Below are 22235 nucleotides of genomic sequence, written 5' to 3' on the forward strand. Positions count from 1 at the left end.
AGCTCCATGCTGACTTCGCAGGGAACCTAAAATCAGGTCCTCAGCCACACAGAATACAGCTGTGAAAGTCACACCAGGGAGGTGGCAGGAAACGAATGACTTTGGACAGACAGGCTTAATCCATTAAAATTTATTTTCTCTCTCACTTCCCTCCCCTTTCCTCTTTGCTCTCATCAGAGACCTCTTCCCGCACCTCCTCTTTGTCCAAAGGGCCTTATGGCAGTTTCACACCCAAGTGGCCCATTGACTGAAACAGTTATTCCACAACAGAGCAGAATCGGACCCACTGTTCTCTTCCTTCATCTTGCAGTCTCTTTCCACCAAACACCTGCTGGGGAGGGGGCTGCTGGGAGACATTATCCCAGTTGCTGGCTCCTGTTGAGACTCACGTTAGGATACTGCTTTGCCTGCCCAGGCATTCACAAGGTCCCTCCTTGCTGGAAAGTCTTAGGAGGGTGGGAGAAGAGCTAACGCTTGTGACCAGAAGGACTTGGAAAACTCATGACAACTCTGCCACTTACTAGGACTGGAAGGCACTGGAGCAGATGCTGAGCAAGAAAAGCGAGGCGTGAGGATGCTGTATCAGTAACATCAGTGACTGTTGGGACCTCCCAATCATGAAGGCTTCTGCTGAGCTGCTGCAGCCATTATGAAATCCCTGAACCCCAAATCTGGCTCCAGCCTGGCAGGAGCTTCAGGAAAGCAGACAATGCCTGCACAGACAGATGTCAGGCTGTTGGCCCTCTGGGGCTGGAGTGGGAGCCCTGTGCTCATCTGCCAGCAGCCTCTGTACGTTCAGCAAGCTGCAAACAGAGGTAGCGATGGGGGCTGCACAGACAGGACAGACAGTGGCTGAGAGAGCTCCTAGCATAGAAGTCCTAGAAAAAAACCTCTGCAGGCTGCGCATAGGGCCCTTTGCAGAAGGTGAGTACACAAACACCCAAAATGCCCAATGGGCCATTTTCCTGCTGCTAAACATCTGCTTGCTCAGCTGGGAAATATTTGTAATCCCAGACACACCATCCACTTTTCTTTTGTATTAAGTGCCTTGGCAGGAGCCAGCAGTTCTCACATGCTGTCCCATCTCTGCAAGGACTGTGTTTCCCAGAACACCCCCTTCAAAAGTCTCCCTTTATTAAGATGAGCCAAACTGCCTGTTGCTCACAGGCTGCTCCTGTCCCTTTCCCCACTTCCCCAGGGCACCAGCAGGCTCCACTGCCATGGGTTGGAAGGCACTGAGGTCCCAGAGACACCAGTATTCAAAGAAAAGACACTAAAGAAAAGAGAGACAAAGGCAGGAAAGCTTTTCTTACTGGGACCCAGCTGTCTGGCTCAGAGCAAGGCAAGAAACTAGGATCAGCTCTGCACTCCCAGGGCTCAGATGGAATAGCAGAAGAGTAAATTCCACAGTGTAAAGTCTGAGCCCTGTGAACACCAGCTCCTTGCTTCTTCCCTTTTGCTTCTTCCCTCCTTCCCTTTCCCCTCTTCCAAGTAAGGCCTTGGGAATATGCCAAACACACTGTTGTGGTGTGGGAACATCTCGCAAACAGCCCGCTAGCTAAGTGCTGCAGCACCTTCCAAGCACAGCCACAAACAGACTCTTTCTTCTCGCATCTGCTTACCGTATCCAGTATTTACATCCTCAGGATGGTTCCCATAAAACAAAACATGAACAACTGATCACAGACAAATAAAACAGTAATATAGTCTGGGATGTCAGGAAGCCTTACCCACTCCCTGCACACCAGCACAGGCAGCTGGAGATCAAAGTTTTCTTATTTGCATACATTTCTTGAAACAATTTGCAGCTAAACTCAGTCTACTGAGGGGATGCTGACACAGCCCAGGGCTTCTCCCATAGAAAGAGGAACCGAGAAACCAGATCTGTGCATTGCTGCTTCCATCTCCAGGTGGCTGAGCAGATGGAGGCTTTGGCATCTCCAAAATGGGGAGCCGCTCCCTTCCTTCCCTTCCCTTCCCTCAGCATCCTGCACAGCGAAAGATTTCTTGGAAATGGTAAGTGAAGGGCTAGGCGCACACAGATGGCTCTAGTGGAGCCCTGCACAGGCAAAGCAGGGACGCAGACACATTTAAACCCAGAGATCGGATATTCCCCACGGGGACTGAGTGGTCTCGGTGAGTTCTGAGGGTCTAGTTGGATTGGGTTTAGTCCTTGGTACCCCGAGGCAGGAGAGGTGAAAGACACTTTTAACTGACCCGTTTAAAGCCGTCCCAATCCAGGCAGAAGCCAGCAGCAAGACTGGAAGCACTGACACCGGGCTTGGGCGGCTCCAGCCGCTGCTCCCTCGCCTTCAGATGCAAAAACCCGGCGGCGCTGCAGTGTATCGCCCCCGGGGCGCAGTGCGTGACCCCACGGGCACTCGCAGGGACCTCCACAGCCTGCTCGCGGTGGGCACCCGGTTACACGGGGCCGGGCAGGCGCGGGAGGGGGGTCCGGGGGGTCCCGCCCGTCCCGCCCCGCTGCGCTCCGCCCCGCTGCCGGGGGCGGTGGGGCGGAGCGGGGCGGGACCCCCCTCCCGCGATGCCGGCGGGCCGTGTCCCCCCGGCCCGTGCAGCCGCGGCTCGGGGAGAACAAAAGGCAGGAGCGGGAGGAGGCGCGGGGAGGAGGGCAGGCGGCTACGGGGGGGTATAAAGAGCTCAGCGGGGACCCCCCCCCCGCCCCATGTCCGAGCCCGCTCCACTGCCCGGCATGGCCCGTCCGCCGCTGCCCGCTGCCGCGCTGCTGGCCGCCGCTTTGCTGCACTGCGCGCCCGCCGCTCCCGCCCGCCGCCACAAGCCGGTGAGTTGGGACCACCCGGTGCCTCCCACCCCCGGTGTTCCGTGTCCCCGGCCGAGTCCCAGCCGCCCCTTGCCCCGCCGCTCTCCGGTGCGGCCCCGAGAGGAGCATCTACCCGGTAGAGCCTCCGCTGAGCGGGGTGAGCCTCCCCCCCTTCCATCCCCCAGGCAGTCCCCGGGATGCCGGCAGCGGGCAGCGCTGCGCCGGCGGGAGACACCGGCCCGGGGACCCCCGCTCCGCGGGCTCCTCCTGGCGTGTTAGGGGAGTTTCCACAGGCGTGCTGCCGTCTGCGGAGCGAGGGAAAAACAAGGGGAAAACAAGGGGAAAACGGGACAAGGAGGCTTTACAAGAGGACACGGGATCCCCCTTCCTGTGAAGGCAGCAGAGCACTGGCTGCCTCTAACGGCACTCCCCGCCTGCTGTGCGGGCAGCGCCGAGGAGCGTTACGGGGAGGCTAAAGGGATGAGTCGAAGGAGCAGGCAGGAGGGGAGCGGCGGGGCATGCCTGCCAGATCCCAGCACCTGGGACGGAGCTGCGAGCAGCTGGGACTGCCGCCGCCGGAGAAGAGCAGCAGCGTGCGAGGGATTTGGGGGACGGGAGAAGACAGAGAGCTCCTTGTGCTGGGAATGTGTGCCTGTGTAATCGGGTTATTATATACATGCGCTTCGCTAGTGCGCCATAAAATAATGATAGAGCAAATACCCAGTAGCAGCCCAAGGGGATTAGTTCAGGTTCTGTCGATGGTTTTATTATCAACTCTGTCATCTGAGTACTTTCTAACTTGGCTGTTAAATACGCTGTGGGCTGGAGCTTGGCACAAAGCAGCCTTGGCCCCCAAAATACTTGTATTATTCCAAACGAAATGTCCCTGCATTTGGCTGTACTCTGCCTTTGAGGAAGGTGAGGTGAGCACTTGGGCAGTAGCACTCTGCTGCACCCCAGTTATGACACTGCTCTGTGGATTTCATCCCTATCTGAATGCAGCAAGTGGTGGGCTGGGAGGACAGAGCTCCACCTGAGTAAAGCTGGAGACCACTGGTTCCTGCATTCTGCAGGGACGTTGGCTGGGCTGGGGGCTGCCTCAGACTCTGCCAAGTCCAAGCGGTGGAGCTGCTGCTCCTGGAGGGACCTGCACAGCCTCTGGTCCTAATCTTGCTGCCAGCAAGGACCCGTGCGGGATTCCCAGGGAAGGGAAAGCCAGCCTGGGTTTCACACTGTCTGAACTTGGGTCTGGTCCAGCTATGACATGTACTATTCATCTGCTTTTGCCAGTGCTCCCAGCTGCTGAGTGACTGCAAAGGTTGCTGGGGCTCATCTGCCTTGGCCAGTGCCCCTTGAATGGGGGGAATACACCAAACTGCTGAAGAGCACAGAGTTAATGCAGGGGTCTAGGTCTACTCAGGCTCCCTGTCCATCTAATCCACCACCACACTCCTGAAGAAGGTCCCCACACCTGGGTAGCGTGCTGCCCAGAGATGGTTTCTTCCTCATCTCGGGCTAATGCTCTGCATCATGAGTGCTAATACTTTCCTCTTGGCTGGAGTAATTCCAGGTGATGCTTCTACAGGTATGTTTTGTTCTGGGACATCTTGTGCTTGTGTGTTTGAGCAGCCATCTGGAGCTGGGGATTTCGGATCAACTCAGTCTTTGCAGAGATGGTGACTGCATTGGTTTGGGGTTGGAAATGGACAGATGCTTTCTCCTTTCAAACAGCAGTTCTCTCACCCCAAATAGCTGCCCTTTTGAGTTCCTTATCTGGTGTCAAGGCTTCTGAAGGTTATTCTACTGCCTCTGAGGTAAAGCCAGCATCACGGTGGTTGCTCTCACATATGATGTAAGTAAATTGACAGCTGTGCCCCCCACTCCTCTCCTGCCTGGGGTATGCATGTCAGTGTGGAACAGCTGAAACGGGATTGCTGGGCTCACAGTGTTGTGTTGCTGGCCTCAGCCCTTCTCTACACTCTCTTACTAGAGAGCTCTGCCATGCATGTTCACTTCTCTGGCTACTTTGAGCCTCCTTGCAAAGAGATGTTTCCCTATGTCTAATAGCAGCTAATTTCCTGTCGGGGCACCTTTTGCTGTCTGGTGATGAATGAGAAAGGAGCCGAGGGGCTGTGCTGGGAAAAGCTCAGCCTCACTCCTACAAGACAGACAACGGTGACTTCCTCGAACTGTGCTAGTAGATGGGGTGGGCAAGGACTGCCCTAGGTGCAGCAGAGTGCTGCATCATGGCTATTTGGTGCTCCAAAACCAAGTCACAACACCAGTAACTGAGGGGGGAGGGAATCAAAGGCTAAGATTCACTTTAAAGCCAGGCTACACAGGGCAAGTTGCAGGACCTGTGTTCTTTGTAGCAAACCCTGTAGATCTCCTCCACTTTTACATTAATGCCTAAAGAAAGAAAGAGAAAACTGAGAGCAGAATACAGGCTGTGTCTGGTGTCCACTGTAAAACTTGAGAACAAAAGATCTGCAGTCCTCCGGGCAGTGCACGCGCAGACACTGAATTCCTGCATTGCTTTCGGCTCCCCTGGGAAATCAAAGTCAGTCCATTTGCTGGGAAACTGTCTCTCTGTGGAGAAGTGGTAGGCACCCTCCCAGCTGCCAGTATAATCCCTCAGGACCCATATCCTGCAGCTCTTGCCCTGAACCCAGCAGGTTCCCCACTGGAAGCACGGCTGCCTTCCCTGCAGCCCAGGAGCCGGGGAGGCTGCCTGCCTTGCTCAGGGCTGAGGCAGCTCCTGCACGAAGGGTTTGATTTGCACTCTTTGATTTGGCTATTTAAATACTGCCAGTGAGTGAGTGTTGGTAATTTTAGGCATGTTTATCCTCTGCTGTGGGAGAGACTCAAGACACATGTAAGCAGTTATTTTCCAGCGGGTTTGTTATGTTTGAGCTTTCACATGCAACACACATGCATAACCCTGCAGTGTAGCAAGACTTGGGGTATGCAGCTGGTGAAGTGCACTCACTGGGGAGGGAGAACAGAGCAGGGAGAAGAGAAGCACTTTGGGGAGGATCCTCCACTCCAGCTCATGCTGCACTTTACTTGCTTCCCCCATGTGTATCCTGCCCTGGCACCATAACCTGGGGGGCTCAGCAGAAGGCGGCTGCACTGCATAGGTCTTGTTTAAAAAGAATCTTCCATAGAAAAATTGTTCTGCAGAGACTTTTCACACCAGAGACACTGTCAGCTCTTTCCTACTAATCCCAGATATGTGGACAGGTAAATGAAGGGTTCCTGGATAATCTTATATCAGGGATGGCCCAGCTTGTAACATGAATGGAAGCACTGCTGAGTGTGCACATAGCTGTCCAGTAAAACAAAAAGCAAAGCACTTCAGGGGTTCACTAAGGGCCACAGACATGTTTTTAGAGGTTCACTGAGATCCTCATGCAGATGAGATCCACAAGAACAGACAGGTGACCAGACTTCCTCCTCATCTTAGAGGGATTTGGGCAGGAGAGAGACATCACCATCTTACAAAAGTGGCTCTGTGAGAATTAGAAGGGGGGGGGGGGGGGGGGGGCGGGAAATCTCAGACATCTCCAGGACATTGGGCAGGGGGACAGTGCTTGTCTTGTGGGTTTGGAGATCCCAGCCTGCACATCTGAGCAGCATATGCTCCCTGAGGGCAGAACATCCCCCCCATAGCTCTGAAGAGGGCTGCAACTGTGCCAGGTAGCTGTACCCTGTGGGACATGTCCTGGCTGTTGTCCTTGGGCTGGGCACTGGTAGCTCATTGCTTACCTTAGCTTGGATGTAATTGCACAACAAACAAAACATCTCAACCCCCCTTCCTCCTCTACCTGGAGTGTGCCACATCCTAGAGTGGTTTCTTGGTTTCAAGGGATTTCTAGGTCTTCAGATGAAGGGCTCTTGAAACCTTTTGCTATCCTGGCATCCTGGGGCTTTTTTGCTTTGTAAGTACTCCTGTTTCTGGCACACTGTTGCTTGGGTGACACCAGCAGCTTGGTTGTGGTGTTGTTGATGGACTAGACTCACAAACTGTCACGTAATTAAAGTGATAATAAAAATAGTCCTGTGGTGTTTATTCATTTGCTTTCTCTTGTTACATCAGAGCCTGGGTCTTCTCATTCTGTCTGTGGGCATAAACATTTGCAGTCCATAATGTTTCATGTTCCACGTTGCTTAGGAAAAATAAACATTTTCCTTCTCTCGTTGCCAACAACAACTACCACCAACTAATCTGGAAACAAACCGTCAGGTCCCAGGAGGTGGTACTTGATGGTGCCACAGAGTATGGGAAGTGAGCGGAGAGGAACCTCCAACTGTGTATGCATGGCCAGGCACTGTGGCACCTCCCATTTGGCCTCATTTGGCTGAAGTTTGGCCTCAGCCTTTGCATTGTCCCTGGACCTGTCTGCAGCAGAATCGGGCTACAGCCCAGCATGAAGGAGCTAGTCCCGTAGCAGAAGTATTTTGTGTAAGCAAAGACTTCATAGTTAGAGGGGTTGGGAGACTCTGCCTTGTTCTGGGGAAGGCAGGATCAATAAACCTGTGGCTTTGCCTGGGTATTGTTTCCACTGAGTTTCCATTGTTTCCAGTAACTGCCTTTACCAGGAGCATGCTTAGCTCAGGTTCTGACCAGACCACAAATATAATCCATTTCTGCTGTGAAATTTCAGCTGCAGCATTAGTACCTTCCAAGGCCAGTCTGCTTCTGGGACACAACCTGACTAGAGTGGAGCTGGCTCCAGTTTTACCACTAACCATCAGCTGTAGCTGCACTTTTAAGTCCAACTCCTGAAAGTCTATGCTGGGCTGAGAGGCAGGCTGGCTGTAAAGCTGGCTATGGTACGCTGTGCATGAGGACAACAATGCTGATCTTGGACAGGAACATTGCTGTAGGCTGTTAAGGGGTGCGGGGCCTCTGGGGGGCACAGCCACCCAACAACAGTGGACAGAAATGGGGTGAGAGAACTGTCTACATGAGAACTGCAGGAGAAAGCATCTCTGCTCTCCCTCTCCACACACTGAATTAAGGGCAGGAGCGCTCCAAGATGCAGGCTCATAGGTGGAAGTAGGATAATGTTACTAGCTAAACAGGCAGCAAACACCAAAGCCTTGACAAACACTCTGAGTAACAGAAGGAGAAAGAAGGGAGAAATGGAAAAGCAGCAGCAGAAAGGATGGGGAGGTGGGGAGAAAGCACATGAGCTCATCTCCTAGTAGAAGAGGAAACAGCCTCGAATGACAGGGGAAGTATCCAAGACTGATGGGATTCACGTTGTAACTTGTGCAGGCACTCCTGTCTGACGGGAAGAGGGGGGGAGGTTCTCCTTTCATGTCCATGTTGCAGAAGCAGGCAGGAGCCCAGGTAATTAGGTACACAGCAGAGGAGGCAAGTTTAAGTTCAGGGCAGGCAGCAGAGGATGGACCCAGGCAGAGGAGAGCACTGGGTTTGTCAGTACCAGGCACTGACCTCACTCTTGAGGTTATTTATACACAGCATTGCTGATTCTCCATGTAGCTGTGCTGCTCCGGCTGCTTATTCTCCTGGGAGGCTCTGGAGGGCGAGTGCTACCCAACACAATGAGGTTAAAGATGCTTCTGGCTCCTCGGGATGGCTGGGACACTTCCTGGGAAGTTTGGCTGGTGTTCGTCTGGCCCCAGCAGACCCAGAAGTGATGGCTGTTGTATCACATCACTTGAGGGCTGATAAAGCTGCGAGGAACTAAGTGAGCAGTCTGTACCTCCACCGCGGTTTCTGCTCTCCCATGGGATCTGTCCTTTCCCTCCTGTTCCCTTTCAGCCTTTTGGTCACAAGCTGCAGGAAGAGGCACTTTCTTTGTGAGGAACTGCGGCCAGCCTGCAGCACTCTTTGTGTATAGCTTTGCTTCTCTGCTCTGTTTACTGCCCTCAACCCTTGGTTTCAGGCCTGGCAGCCCCTCTGTGCTCATGTTGTGCAGACATTTTGCTGTTCAGTCTCTATTGCAAAGCCCTGACATCTTCCCTTGGCTAAAAACTGTCTGTTTCCATGCGCAGCAGCCACCCCTGACTGTGGGTTTTACTAGGAAGGGCAGTGCAAGAGGCTGCACACGTTTAGCTGGCTCTGCACTCAGCTGGTCTGAAGGCCTGCCCTGTGTTGCAGGGATTTGCCTTTGCTTTTGTCCTCTGGTGGCGGATGAGAGCAGTGGGGATGCCCTGATAGTTACTCAGCAACACTCCTCATCCTCTCTTCACAGGTCTGTAGTAGCTTCAGCAGCAGCACAGCCCTAAGCAAACCCCTAATCATTCAGCTGGGGCATTATACCATAGCTCAGGAGAACAAAGCCAGATCTTCCCAGAGGAGGGTGGCTTTAGTGCTGGGTGGGAAGGATGCAACTGTAAGCGAGAGGACGTTATCTACGCCTTGGGAAGTGCCTGCAGTGAGGTGTGTCCAGCCAAGGAGACCAAAATCTCCAGCCTGACGTGTCTCCTGAGCATTGTTTGGCAAGTGGTTTCTGCCTGTCACATTTCCCCTTGCTGGCTGTGCCTGCGGTGGCATTTTCCAGCCCTTTCCTGCTATGGTGCTAATGTCAGTGCAGTGACGACAAGGAGAGACTTGCTGTTTGTATAGGGGCACAGTGAGTACACGGGGCAGCCAGGCAGGTCTTGCCTTCTGCCTCCACCCAAAGCTGTTTGCGGGGGGGCCACAGTGTCCCCTCCCAGGGCCTGGTCTCAGCAGAGGGTCGGCAGCCAGGAGCAGGAAGGATCCTGCCTAAGGCAAGGTGGGGTTTGGGTAACTGGAAGTTGGGATTCATGCCAGTGGCCTTGAGCTAACCAAAGAGGACAGAGAAAGCCTACCCCAGGTCTGCCTCTAAAACATGGGATCTGTTGGGGTGAGAAGGAAACAGGCAGTTCCTCCTCCCTCTGCTCCTGCTTGGAGGAGAGCAGTACTTTTTGGTATATGCCACTGCCCCCAGATGGTAAGGCAGCAACTGGCCTTCCTGGGAGACCTGGGAATGCACTTAGCAGAGCCAAGACAAAAAAACAGGGGTAAGCTTATCTGGGTCAGCCTCAGCCCGCCCACCTACCTGGGCAACTCCTGAGGGTTTCCCAGTGGTCCCAGTTCCACAGCGAGAGCTTTCCCCAGGATCCATCTCCACTCTCCCATGTGCCTCAGAGACTCTGTCCTGCACCTCCTGGTCCTGGGAAAACAGACACATTCATCATCCCATGCCCTCGGGCGGCAGGACCTGCCTCTGGTGGCAGCGGGTACTCCTGAGCACACCCAGGAGCAAGGAGAGCCAAGTGGCCCTCCAGGCTGGGCTTTGGAAACACAGCTGCCATTATGCTGGGTGCCAGGCAGCTCTTGGAGAGCTCCTCACAGAAAGACAGGTACCTTTGATCTGGCAGGGCTCCAGCGTTCAGCAGGAGCAGCCCAGTGCAGACATGTGTGGGACAGACCAGCCCATATTCACTCCTCCCACTAAAGCACTGGATGGATTCTCGATGCCATGGCTGGTGGCTTGGGTAGGCTTTGCTGTTCGGGATGTAAAACAGCTTTCTCGCTTTGCACATGTTGATGATGTGGTTCCCATAGTGTGTGAGAGTGCGCTGGGACACCAGGACTGGGTCAATGGTTTCTAAGGCAAAGGCTGGCAGTACCAAGCCACCGAGGGCATCTGCCTGGCTGGGGAGGATAAGCCAGCAGGCTGGAGTAGTGACAGACACATGGAAAGCCTAAACTGACACATGGACACCTAAACTGCACCTTGTGTGACCTCCCTGGCTCCTTTGTCCATCTGTGCATTGCTCAGAGGCACGGGGCCACTGTAGAGTTGGGAGCTCGGTAGCGGAATTAATGCCAAGGGCTTCACACTTCATTCCAGCCCGCATGAATGGGTTCATTGTAGGGAACAGAGTGGTGGCAGCACGCGAATTACACAGCATCATGGCAGCTCTGGCATTATGCCATCCTGGCTTTCACATCCTTGACAGGGCAGCAGCCAGGAGACCTGGCCTGGAAGAAGACAGCTCTTTGCAGGGGAGGGAAGGGGACTCCTAAACCCCAGGTCCTCACTCGAGAGCCCTGTAGGATGGAACCTGCCCGTCCAGGTAGAGATGTGTCACTGCAGTGTCTCAGCTGCTCCTGCTGCTCCAACACCTTTGAATTTGCCTGCAAAGAATCAGGGAAAAAAGTCTGCATTTGGACCTCTGGCTTGTGCAGTGTGGTGATGCAGGGACCAAGTGTCTTTCACTCCACATGCCTCACAGCAGGTGGGGGATTATGCTTAGGTAATGCTTCATGGTGGCCCCATAGTCCTGCAGTCAGGTGAGAAACCAATGGAAATCAGCTAATTAGCATTAATTAATGTTTCCAAGAGGAACTGTGCTTTTCCAACTTAAGTGTGGGAGAGCCCAGGTGATGTTATCCCCAAGCAGAATCACAGGTACAATGAGGCAACAGGTTATGGTCCTGTCCCACCCTACCTACAGAGTCAGTGACCTCAGGCAGTGATGGGGCTGTGGGACAGTTCCTGCTGCTCTCTGTCCCATGGGCTCAACTGTCATGCCCCAGATCCATGTGTCTGGCTCTCCAGCTTGCAATGACCCCCAGCCATGCTGAAAACCTGCTCATCGTGCCAGGACAGCAAGGGGACACTATGGAAATGACAATGGGGAGCACAGTTGTGTGCTGGGTACTAGAGGCTTCCTTCCATTAATATCACCTCTACCCAGGGCCAGGAGGGAATAAAGTATGTGGGGCAAAGGGGGAGAATTTACTCCCTAGTGATTTGTTTCATTTTTGAAGGGTCTGGTTCTCATCCACAGCTTGCAAAAACATTTCCTGCTGGTCAGCTGCCAAGGAAAAGAGGACCAAAAATAGCCCAGTGCTTAGGGGATGCCATGGTGGCATGACACTGTCTCGCAGGTGTGACTTGGCCTTGGAGCAGCAGGTCCCAGGGAAGGGAAGATGTTTGTGGGAAGCAGTTTGTGCCCTAGCAGCAGGGGAACAGCCCCAGGCAGGGGTGGAACTCACCAGTGCAGGACTGCTGTGGGCAAACATTTGCCACTCTGTATCAGGACATCTCTTCCCAGGCACTGAAGTCACAGCTTTGCTTTTCTTTTTTAGGATGTGTCTCGAAAGCATCACACCTGGAAGGAGCAGAGTCCTTGGCTGTCTTCCTTGGTGAACGCTGTGGGGACCGGTGTTCCTGCTAAGGGCTTCCCTGTGGGTGTGGATGAGCAGGCAGCACGCTGGAACCCACCTCGGTGCGGCGTGCCGGACCTCCCAGTGTTGCCGGACAGCCAGAATGGGCGGAACCGGCAGAAGCGGTTTGTCCTCTCTGGTGGACGCTGGGACAAGACCGACCTCACCTACAAGTAAGACAGGCCTGAAATGGGAGTCAGGCTGGGTTGCTTCTCCCTCCCCAAACCTCTCAGTCTGATGTTCCCTGGAGCACAGCACACTGTGATGTGACCATAAAAGCTGGAGGGCAGCCAGGGGGCAGGGGAACCACATGCTGAACCACCAGCAGGGTTGTACCTAGCACCTCTACATCCCCTCATGCACATGCTCCCATAAACACAGCTGCCCACCCACCCCTGCCCAAACCCATTCTGCACAGCCATTGCATTACCCCTCGGTCAGTTCCACATCAACAACTCCGTGCACATATATTCACTTCCCTACATCAAACCCCTGCCACGTGCCAAGATGAGCCTCCACCACCAGCCCTCTCCTGCTGTGCCTTTACCCCCACAACCACCCTGCTGTAGGCTCACCTCACAGTTTATTTTAAAAAGACCTTTGTATTCAGCTGTTACTGATGTTCCCATAAACACAACTTCAGTGTAAAGTTTTGTCCTGATCACCCCACACATTCTCAATTGTGAAACTGCTCGACAGTTTTGTGGGAGGGTTGTGCTGCCTCCCCAGTTGCCCACAGGGGTTTGAGTGGAAAAGTGAGCACACTCGTATGGACCTTGACAGCATGTAAATAATCTTTTGTTGAATTAAACACAGGAGACAGTTCCTCGTAGCATTAGGGGGCTGTAGATAACAGAAAGGCTTCTTGCTTTTTTTTTTTTTTTTTTTTTTTTTTTTTTTTTGTCAACAGTGTTACAGAAAGAAACAGAGACTAACATACACCAACCCTGTTAATGGAAGGGAAAGAAAGCCCCCTTTGTGGCAGACCTTATAGTCTTCCTGTTATAGGAGGGCAGAAGAGGCAGCAGCTGCTCTGAGTGAGCCCAGGTTTCCAGGGGCAAAAAATGCAGAGACCGAGGAGGAGAAATCACATCACACTGCTCCCAGGCGCCTCCAGGGGGGTGAACTCACAGGGACAGACTTGGGAAATGCTGCAGCACTTCACTCCAGAAAAACACAGATCTGCAAAGCTCTCCAGAGAGCTCACCTCTGGCCCACCAGCCAGAGGGTTTCAACACTGATGAGATTTACCTGCTGCACATGTTACTTGGAAGAGGGTGCTGGACCAGTGGTTGTATGGATTGGAGATGTTCTGGTGCTGAGTGAGAGTGGCAGCCCTAGTGATGTTGATCCTGCAGCTAGTGTCTTCATGACATCAGTGTCCATGGGACAGCAGGTGATGCTCTTCTCATCCAGTGTCTGTTGCCTTTCAGAATTATCAGGTTCCCATGGCAACTTGTAAAAGCTAAAGTGAGAAGGACCATTGAGGAAGCTTTGAAAGTCTGGAGCGATGTGACCCCGCTGACCTTCACTGAGGTGCAGGAGGGACGGGCTGACATTGTCATTGATTTCACAAGGTGAGCATGGTGAGCAGCAGCACCCCCCTCCCAGACAGAGAAGCAACCTTACACGCAAGACCCCAAGCCTCTAACCAGAGCCGAGAGCTGCTGGCACACAACTTAGGCACTTAAATGGAGGCTCATATATCTGCTTTCAGACACCAGGGTTTTTTTTGGTTTTGGTTGGGGTTTTTTTTTTGTCAGCTGTGGGCTGCTTGGTGTAAGTGCAGCTCTTCCATGCTGGCTGCGCACAGTACCATTACTGATCATTCATTAATTTTCCTGGTACATTTAAGTTTCTCTGCCTGCAGGCTGTTTTTTAAGCATTTGTTTTGACTTTCCATCTTCAGGTCCTCCATCCTGTCCCTTGACTGAACGATGTAACTGTCTGCCCAAAGACAAATATAGTTTCTTGGTTAAATGAATCTTGGCTCCCAGCCCTGAAATTCACTTTTGGCATAATACGCATGGGGGCAAAGACTTCCCTCTGCTGCATGTTTGCACAAAACTAATAAAAGCAATGGAGACCGTCCAAGCAGTGATGCGATTTGCATGCTGTGTATTTGCCTGTGCTTCCCTCAGCTCTCTAAAGTGGCCACATCTCTCACGGGCTTCCTTTGCTTGTCAACAGCGAGCTTGGCTTGAGTGAGGACCTGAGGGTTTCTCTGTGTTCGCTGCTGGATGCCCCTCCATATCCCCCTGCCACTCCTCAGCTATTTTGACTTAATCTTGCCTTGAGCAGTCACCTCCTTAATTCTTCAGGCTCCACAGTCACCTTTGGGCTGGAAGCTGAACAGGGAGAGGAGAGAAACATCCCTGAGAAAACACACAAACTCCCCAGGGCTTGGTGTAATTGAGCTCTGCTTCCCCAGGGCTTGGTGTGACTGAGCTCTACTTCCTTAGTGCCCCAATGGAGAATCAGGTTTGTGGCAATCAGAAGGGCTCTGAGCAGTTGTTCTAGACTGGTGGGGTGAACTTGGGATGGGAGTGAGAGCTGCTGCCCCTCGCAGTGGCTCCCCACCTTTGGCCATACAATGGTGTTCACTAGAGATACATGGCTGTTTGTCTGAGGTGCAATGTGTCCTCCCTCCAGGTACTGGCATGGAGACAACTTGCCTTTTGATGGGCCTGGAGGGATTCTGGCACACGCGTTCTTCCCCAAGACACACCGGGAGGGAGATGTCCATTTTGACTATGATGAGACCTGGACGATTGGGAATAACCTGGGTACGGTACTGTTTCAAGGGGAGCTGTGGAGGCTCCAGGATGCTTATTGATGCACTTGTAAATGATTCTGTTGTGGTCTAAACAGGGACCCTCTAAAACTGAGAGGCAACAATCATTTTTGTGGTGTGCATTGTTGTCGCCCACCACTTACAAGCCTACTGTTAGTATTCATGTCTTTTCTTCTCATCTTTCAGCCACAGCAAAGCCTGTGTCCAGCCCAAGGACCCTGGCTTCCCAGTGGGCTCCCCCTCTGCAGGGGAAGCAAGAGAGATGACTCTGCCCAGCCATGTGCCCTGTCACTTGGGAATTGCACCCAGCATTGGTAGGAGCTGTTAGAAATAAAGTAGGGAAAGGATGAAGGAAAACAGGCTCAAGCACCAGGTGACACAATTGTCTTCCAAAGCACAGCCTCAGCCCCAGCCCCTGCACACACTGTTCATCATCTGTGCTCAAACAAGTCCATAAAGGGAAACTACACAGGCTCCAGCTCTGTCCCTGTGGCCTGGGAATGCTCTGACCATAAACAATACCGCATCAAGTCAAGACTTTTTTTTCCTTTTTTTTTTTGCTTCTTTTTGCTAATAATATATCCAAGCTGGTAGCTTTCTGCTTAGGCACTCAGGGTCTGGTGTCACAGTATCTCATGAGATACTGCAGTACTGCCTGGGACCATCTGGATCAGTGCCCAAAGCATCAGCATCAGCAGGACCCACCAAAATTAACCCAAGTTAGCCCATCCTCCTCTTTCGCAGTTTATCTACAGTGACAAACAACCACAAAGCCCAAGTTAAACTTCTGCCTCTCAGGGGTTTCCCAAACATTTTGTCCATGTCAGTGTTCAGGGCTCAGATGGGCTCCCCCAAAGTCCACGTCATTGTCAGTTGTATGCCAGCCTGACTCTCTGTGTGGGGCACAGGACTGCTATGTCTCCAATGCTGCCCATGCTGACCCAAAACGAGAACCACAGAGCACCAGACCTTTCTACAAAAGCATTTCTGCTCCTGAGGGAATGGTGGGCTCTGCCCTTTTTCACCTTCTGTTGGGACTGGCTGTGTTGTTGAAGAATTTCCTACATTCTCCCACGAAGACAGTGTCAGAGGCAAGCCAGGAACTGAAAATGGATGCCAGTTCTCATCAGAATCCAGCCTTGTTCTGTGGCCTTCCCCCCACCCCCTGCATCTTCCACAAATAAATGTTGTAAAGGCTCTTTGCAGCTAATTGCCATTTAATATGCTGAAAAGAGCTTTACGATATAAACATGGATAAATCCTTGACTCAGCTATCAGTGAGACAGGGAAATCCTTGGGCTCATTTTACAGATGGGAGAGCAGAAGTACGAGGAGGGCTAAGGTATGCCCTGAGGTCACCCCAGAGTTGTGCAGGAAGCAGGACTCCACGTGGAGGACATTCTCTGAGGGACACAGTGATGCTCCCCAGCACAGCTCCTTCAGGCATGCTGTTGTTCATCTACCCCGGAGCATCTGACAATAGCACAGCTGATCTGCCAACACTGGAAAGCATCAAGTGAGGAGCCTGCCAAGCTAAACAGAAGTGTCTGAAAGTTTGTAATAAATCACTGAATAGAAATCCCACTTTCTCAGCTGACCTAGATATGTTGATTTAATTAGGCCAGTGCTGTACAAATTCATCACTTTAACGTGAAGCTGACCAGCAGAGGAAGACAGGGGCTCACCTTCCCCTCCACCCTTCCCAGGCATTCCTCCCAGCTGCATGCTCCCGGTCCCATCCCATCCTGTTCCATCGCATCCTGGTGCTGAGAAGTGACCTGCTCCCTTGGAGCCAGCAGTGAAATCCTGCTTGGAGCAGCGAGGCTCTGGCTGACTCACATCCCTGCCTTTCTCATCACTTGGGCTGCAGCTTGAAGGATTTCTGGCTGAAAGCGAGTGAATGAATATGCTGGGACTTGTCAACAAACAGCCTCTGCTCACAGGCTTTGCTGCTTAATGCGCCTCTCTTCCAGCTTTCCCTGAAATATATCAACTTCAAAAAGGATCCATTGGAAGCTAAGTAACACCTGCCAAATGACACATTTTTGCATACCAAAATCCACTCTTCTCCCTCTCCTTTTATAAATGCTGCAGGGTTGTGTGTTCCTAAAACATGATCTCCCATAAATCTACTTGAGTCTAGTGAAGAAGGCCCAGCCCTTGACACTGGATATTTTTTTGTGGATTTATTTCTAAATGTCACCTTCTTGACACAGTCCACACACAAGCAATAAATGAGCTCCCTCTGCTGTCTCTGTGACAACAGCTATTAGCAAGTTTTAGTCCCAGAGCATTCCCTTGCCAAAGCTGGTATCTTCCACAGCGAACATGATCTAAATGTGACCTGATATGCGACAGCTGTAGCCAACAACTGCTGTAAGGTTGAGTGGACAAAAACCATGTTTATCACCCCACCACCTACATCTATGGTCCAGACTTCCTTCTCCGTGCATATTTCTCCTTTCCCAAAGTGTGTGGAAAACCCTTTTCTTCCTGGTAGCCGATGAGCCCCTGGCGACAGAATTGCAAATTACCAACATACCCAGGCTAATACCTGAGTTTTATGAATTCACTCACAGTGCTCCTGAACCAGTGGATCTGTTAATTAAGCCCTTTGATTCCTTAAAAACCCCACACAAACACGGTGTACATAGGAAATGTCTAGGAACAACAACCTGTAAGCACGGTAGTGGAGGTAGATTTCTTTTTCCTTGTGTTAAACTCCTCAATGACATACCTCAATGTATTGTCAGTGGCTGGTAATTGGTAGAAGTGACCATAGGAGGCTTGTCCCACACACAAGCAGGCAAAATCATCTCCCATCTTTTCTTTTTGCAGGCACTGACCTCCTGCAAGTGGCTGCTCATGAGTTTGGCCATGTCCTGGGCCTGCAGCACACAGCTGTCTCCAAGTCACTGATGTCTCCTTTCTACATCTTCCGCTACCCACTAAGTCTGAGTGAGGATGACAAGCAAGGTATTCAGTACCTCTATGGGAAACCCAAACTGGATCCCGATCCAACCCCAACTCAGCCAGCAGAGCTGGCCCAGCCAGACCTTGAAACAAATGAGATCACTAATGTGGAGGTGAGTGAACAGCTTGCCCATGTCCTCCTCTAACAGCACAGCTGGGACCGCCCTCACCCAGAGGCCAGCAGCAGGCTTACATGTGGTTTGGTGTTTGTGTCTTCCTCTCATGCTGCTGAGCCTGGGTCCAGACCCCATGGGCACTGCTCGCCAGCCTTGGGTGTGTGGGGCAGGGATCTTTGGGCAGCACGTGCCCAACCAAAACTGGCTGAAAGCAGGACAGTTGCTTGGACACAGGGACTTCCCATCCTTTGAACCCAGCCTGGGTGAGGGGGGGGTCCCTTGAGTCCAAGCACCTGACCGGCCATGCTTTGACAGTCTTTACAGCCTGACGCCTGCGACACAACTTTCGATGCTGCATCCACCATCCGAGGGGAGCTGTTCTTCTTCAAGTCCCGCTATGTGTGGCGGCTTCGAGCTGGAAAGCTGCAGGACGGCTACCCAGCTCTGGCCTCCCGCCACTGGCAGGGGATCCCCAGCTCTGTTGATGCCACCTTCGAGGACCCTCTGGGCAATATCTGGTTTTTCCAAGGTAAGAGCTGGACTGGGATCAGACGGCTCAGAAATGCATCTCCTTTACTTATGGGTATTCAGGACCCAACAAGTTCCTGGGAGGACGAACCTTCTGGGCATCCTCAGCAATCCAGTGATCCCTGTTATTTGTTTCCTTCTCTGTTTAAATTTTTGAGGCGGGAAGAGAGAAGGAGGGGTCACTTTTATTTTAGATACAGCCAGAATATCCGGTTCTCCTCCTCTGGAATGCAAACATTTGTTTTGAGTCTCTGCCCTGGCGATGCTGCTGGCAGAGGAGGAAGAAAACACTTGCTTGGTCTTCCCAGCTGTCCTGGGAAGCACTGTGCCAGAAGGGAGCCCCAGGCAGCTTCACCTGTTGTGAAACTTTTGTACCTGTGCCCCAAGGCTCTGCTGAGGGGACAGACAGCATCTTCTTTCCTCCTCAGAGACCTGGATGCGGAGCTTCTGTAGTACCCTGAGACCAAATGAGCTTACAGGGATCCTGTCTGCAGAGCCAGGCAACCTCTGGCCACCACAGGGATTAACAATCACCCACAGCAGGGGGAAACCTCCTCCTGGCCATGTCTAGAGTTCAGGGCCAGCAAGAAACCCCATTTCAGCTCCATGTTTTCTTTAATGCTCTTTCCAAGTGTAAATTTAATAGCAAGAATGCAGAATGATGTAGGTACCCAGCTGCCCTGGGTGTACATGCCCTCCCTGTCTGCGCACAGTGAGACTGAGTACCAGAAAGCACAGCACACTGCTCTACAGGCTGTGTTCCTGCATAAACAGATTACTTAGCACCTGACCTCCGCACAAGGACTTACAGTGCTAAAATTGGCAGGCTCCTAGCGTGAGTCAAAATGAGATAAGGGGAAAGTATTACATGCCGTAGGCTAAGTACAGAGATTCCCATTTCAATTTAATCTAGAAATACGCAGTCTCTATTTCAGCTTGGCAACTTCTTCCTGGTTTTTGTAGCTTGCTCCTTTATAGCCGCATGCCCCTTTTATGCCTCTGCATGCCCACATACATTCTCCTCCAGGCTCTGAGTTTGCAGGGTAGAGGCTGGTCCCTCCAGCCAAGTCTTTTATTGTAACTTCCACAAATAGAGAAAAGACAGCTGCTAAAATGGTCCTCCTTGTCCCATCACTGACACCCTCTGGGCTGGACTGAGATGGGAAGTCAACCCCTTGCACTGACGGCACTTTGGGCACCCATCTGTGACAGTGGCCATGACACTGCTGGGGTTTTTGCCTCTCAGGTACAGCTTTCACTGGAGCTCTGCCAAGGCATGAGCTCCAGTTGTGAGTTCACTGCTGAATTATCAGACTCCAAAGAGCCACTGACCTCTTGTCTCCCTTTTCTGTCTCCTCACCAGATTCTCAGTACTGGATTTATGATGGCGAGAGACGGGTATCTGGTCCCACCCCAATTGTGGAGCTGGGCCTCCCTGCATCCCCTGTGCAGGCAGCTCTGGTGTGGGGGGCTGAGAAAAACAAGATCTATATCTTCAGTGGAGGCAACTACTGGCGCTTCAACCCTCACACCCGCCAGGTGGACAACATCTACCCCCGGGCCATGGCTGACTGGCGCGGCGTCCCTCAGGAGATTGACGCGGCTTTTCAGGATGAGTTTGGTCAGTGCAGCAGGGTTATGGCCTGCTCTGAGGCAGCCAGTCAGGCTGACACAGCTGCCTAGCAGATTTATGCATTTGGTTGTAGTGCACATTTCTGAGCTATAGCACGTGCCATATAGTGTAGAGAGAGAAGGGAAGCTACCTCCAGTGGGTAGGAAACTGAGGCTTCTCCCATAAAAGTGAGAAGTTCTATCATTTTTAATTGAAACAATCAACAGTTAAGTGTCTGATAGAGAAAATTCAAGCTTCTGACTAAGAAATGGTCAGAGTCCTGCTTAGCTGTTACTGCTTCCAACAAAGAAAGTGATGAGAAGACAGCAGAAATGCTGCCCACGCTTCAGCCTAAGCAGCTGTCCTGAATGAACGGGCTGCTTTTGGTATTGCCCAGTCTTCCCAGATGTGCCCCATGCTGAAGACAGGATGGCAGTGCCACGGAAACACTGTGGACAGCCAGGGTGACTGTAGCGGTAACTGCCTCTTTTTGCGGTGACTGCCTCTTTCCTTCCAAAGACGTGGTAGAACGGCTCCCCACTGCTTCCAGATGGGGAATGAAGCTTCCTTGCAGTAACATGCTCTGCAGCAGGTCTTCACAAGCTCCCCGTCATAAGCCCTTTCCAGGTCCTAGATGTCCTCTGCCCTCTCAGGACTGGGTCACTACATGAGTACAGCATATTTAAAACCACCAGGATTATAAAACAAAATCTATCCTGTTTACTCTCCCACCAAAACTAAAATAGTGTGAAAGAACAGTGTAAGCCACAAGCCTGGGTTCAAGCGAAACAAATTTAGCAGTATTTCTTGCCTTTTCCAGGCTCTTTTTTGGTACTGCACATGCTGCAGAGTGTCAGCTAGAGAAAATTCTAGGAAAGAACTCTGAGCTGCATGAACCCTATCTCTTCTAACGCTTCCTCTCTCACCCACAGGTTTTGCCTATTTCCTGAGAGGCCGAGATTACTGGAAATTTGATCCAGTCCAGGTGAAAGTTCTGGAGAGCTACCCACGCCAGATCAACCAAGACTTCTTCAGCTGTACACCTTCCTCCAACTCCTTCAGATGAGGGGAATGCCTGTGTCCACCACACTCCCCTTTCATCACCCATACGTTCAGCAGCCACACAGAGGGTTCCTTCTGCCATTCCTGGCCTTCTTGCAGGCTCAGCATCTGACACAACAGATGTCTGTCACAGCAAGTGACAATGTTTGCTCCTCTCCACTTCCAGCAGCCCCAGCTTCAGTTGCTGTCAATGTAAAAGCATCTGCTGCATTCTTCGCAGGCAAGAGCAGCCACTAAGCCCTTAACATGGCCATGCTTTTCTAGCAATAGCATCCCAAAAGCCATCAAGCCAACCTGGAATGGGGTCACGCTCCTAATTAACCCAGACCCCATCCTCTAGAACTGATCCGATGGCATTTCCTATGTTTACATGGCTCACAACAGCAGTCTTTTGTTGCTCCAGATGTTGACCTGGGAAGAGGGCTTTCACTGAGACACCTCCCTCAGCCTTAGTCAGAGGCTTTGAAGGACACAGACCATACCTGCAGAGGACTGCAGACGTGCAGCTGCTGCCAGGGTCACTTCACTGGGGCTGCAGCAGTGGCTGCTGGGACCCTGCCATAGCCCTACTCCTGGTTTTACGTTGTATGAATAGTACGCATTAGGATTTTATACTGATTTGTACATAGACAAGGGGCCCCCTTCCTTCCACGGTGCTGGGTGCCAGTGCTGGACGCTGCCCCGTCGCTCCCTGTGCTCATACCGAGTTAGGTTTCCCCATCCTGGGTTGCTCACACCTGCACTGATGGGTCTCATACCACCATTCCCGGTCTGCCTGGACACCAGGCTGGGGGCTGACACCGTACAGCCCTACTCCCACTCTTTGCACACCCCTCGTTGCTACATAACCTTATGCCAAATAACACCAAGGGGGCTACGGCCGGTTTCTTTCCTTTCCAACCTACCCGTGCCGCGCCCGGGTGACCTGCTGGAGGCAGCGCAGCGAGCGGCCTAGGGGCGCGGAGGGTGGCAGTGACCGTGCCCGTGCCCGCCCCACCGCCGGGGGTCTCGGTGCCGGCCACTCCTCATGAGCGCAGCTGTAAATGTTTGTAGACCGTGAACATGCCCCCACTCCCCACCTACACGTACACAACCGTGTGTGAGTACAGCCTGTATTTATGTACCGCCCCGCGTCAATAAACCGCCTCTTTTCTAAGCACCGCCCGTCCGGGCCGCCTCCCGCCGCATTCCCG

At 52.4% G+C, this 22235-nt stretch overlaps 1 protein-coding gene across 1 annotated transcript; it reads left to right on the top strand.

Moving 5' to 3' along the window:
• The first annotated feature begins 2636 nt into the window (after positions 1 to 2636).
• On the top strand, positions 2637 to 22167 carry MMP11 (matrix metallopeptidase 11). The gene is made up of 8 exons (XM_055797954.1): positions 2637 to 2800; positions 11880 to 12130; positions 13391 to 13534; positions 14610 to 14743; positions 17590 to 17837; positions 18156 to 18369; positions 19732 to 19989; positions 20913 to 22167. Exons 1-8 carry the CDS (start codon positions 2684 to 2686, stop codon positions 21044 to 21046), a joined length of 1500 nt encoding a protein of 499 aa, XP_055653929.1. The 5' UTR covers positions 2637 to 2683; the 3' UTR covers positions 21047 to 22167.
• Positions 22168 to 22235: the final 68 nt, after the last annotated feature.

This window comes from Falco peregrinus, chromosome 2 (genome assembly GCF_023634155.1).
Source record: "Falco peregrinus isolate bFalPer1 chromosome 2, bFalPer1.pri, whole genome shotgun sequence".
Classification (NCBI taxonomy): Eukaryota; Metazoa; Chordata; class Aves; order Falconiformes; family Falconidae; genus Falco; species Falco peregrinus.

Coding starts and splice junctions, on each gene's coding strand:
- MMP11 (XM_055797954.1), top strand. CDS start 2,684: ATGTCCGAGCCCGCTCCACTGCCCGGCATGGCCCGTCCGCCGCTGCCC. Junction 13,535..14,609: donor ATTGTCATTGATTTCACAAG/GTGAGCATGGTG, acceptor TCCTCCCTCCAG/GTACTGGCATGGAGACAACT. Junction 17,838..18,155: donor ATGAGATCACTAATGTGGAG/GTGAGTGAACAG, acceptor ATGCTTTGACAG/TCTTTACAGCCTGACGCCTG.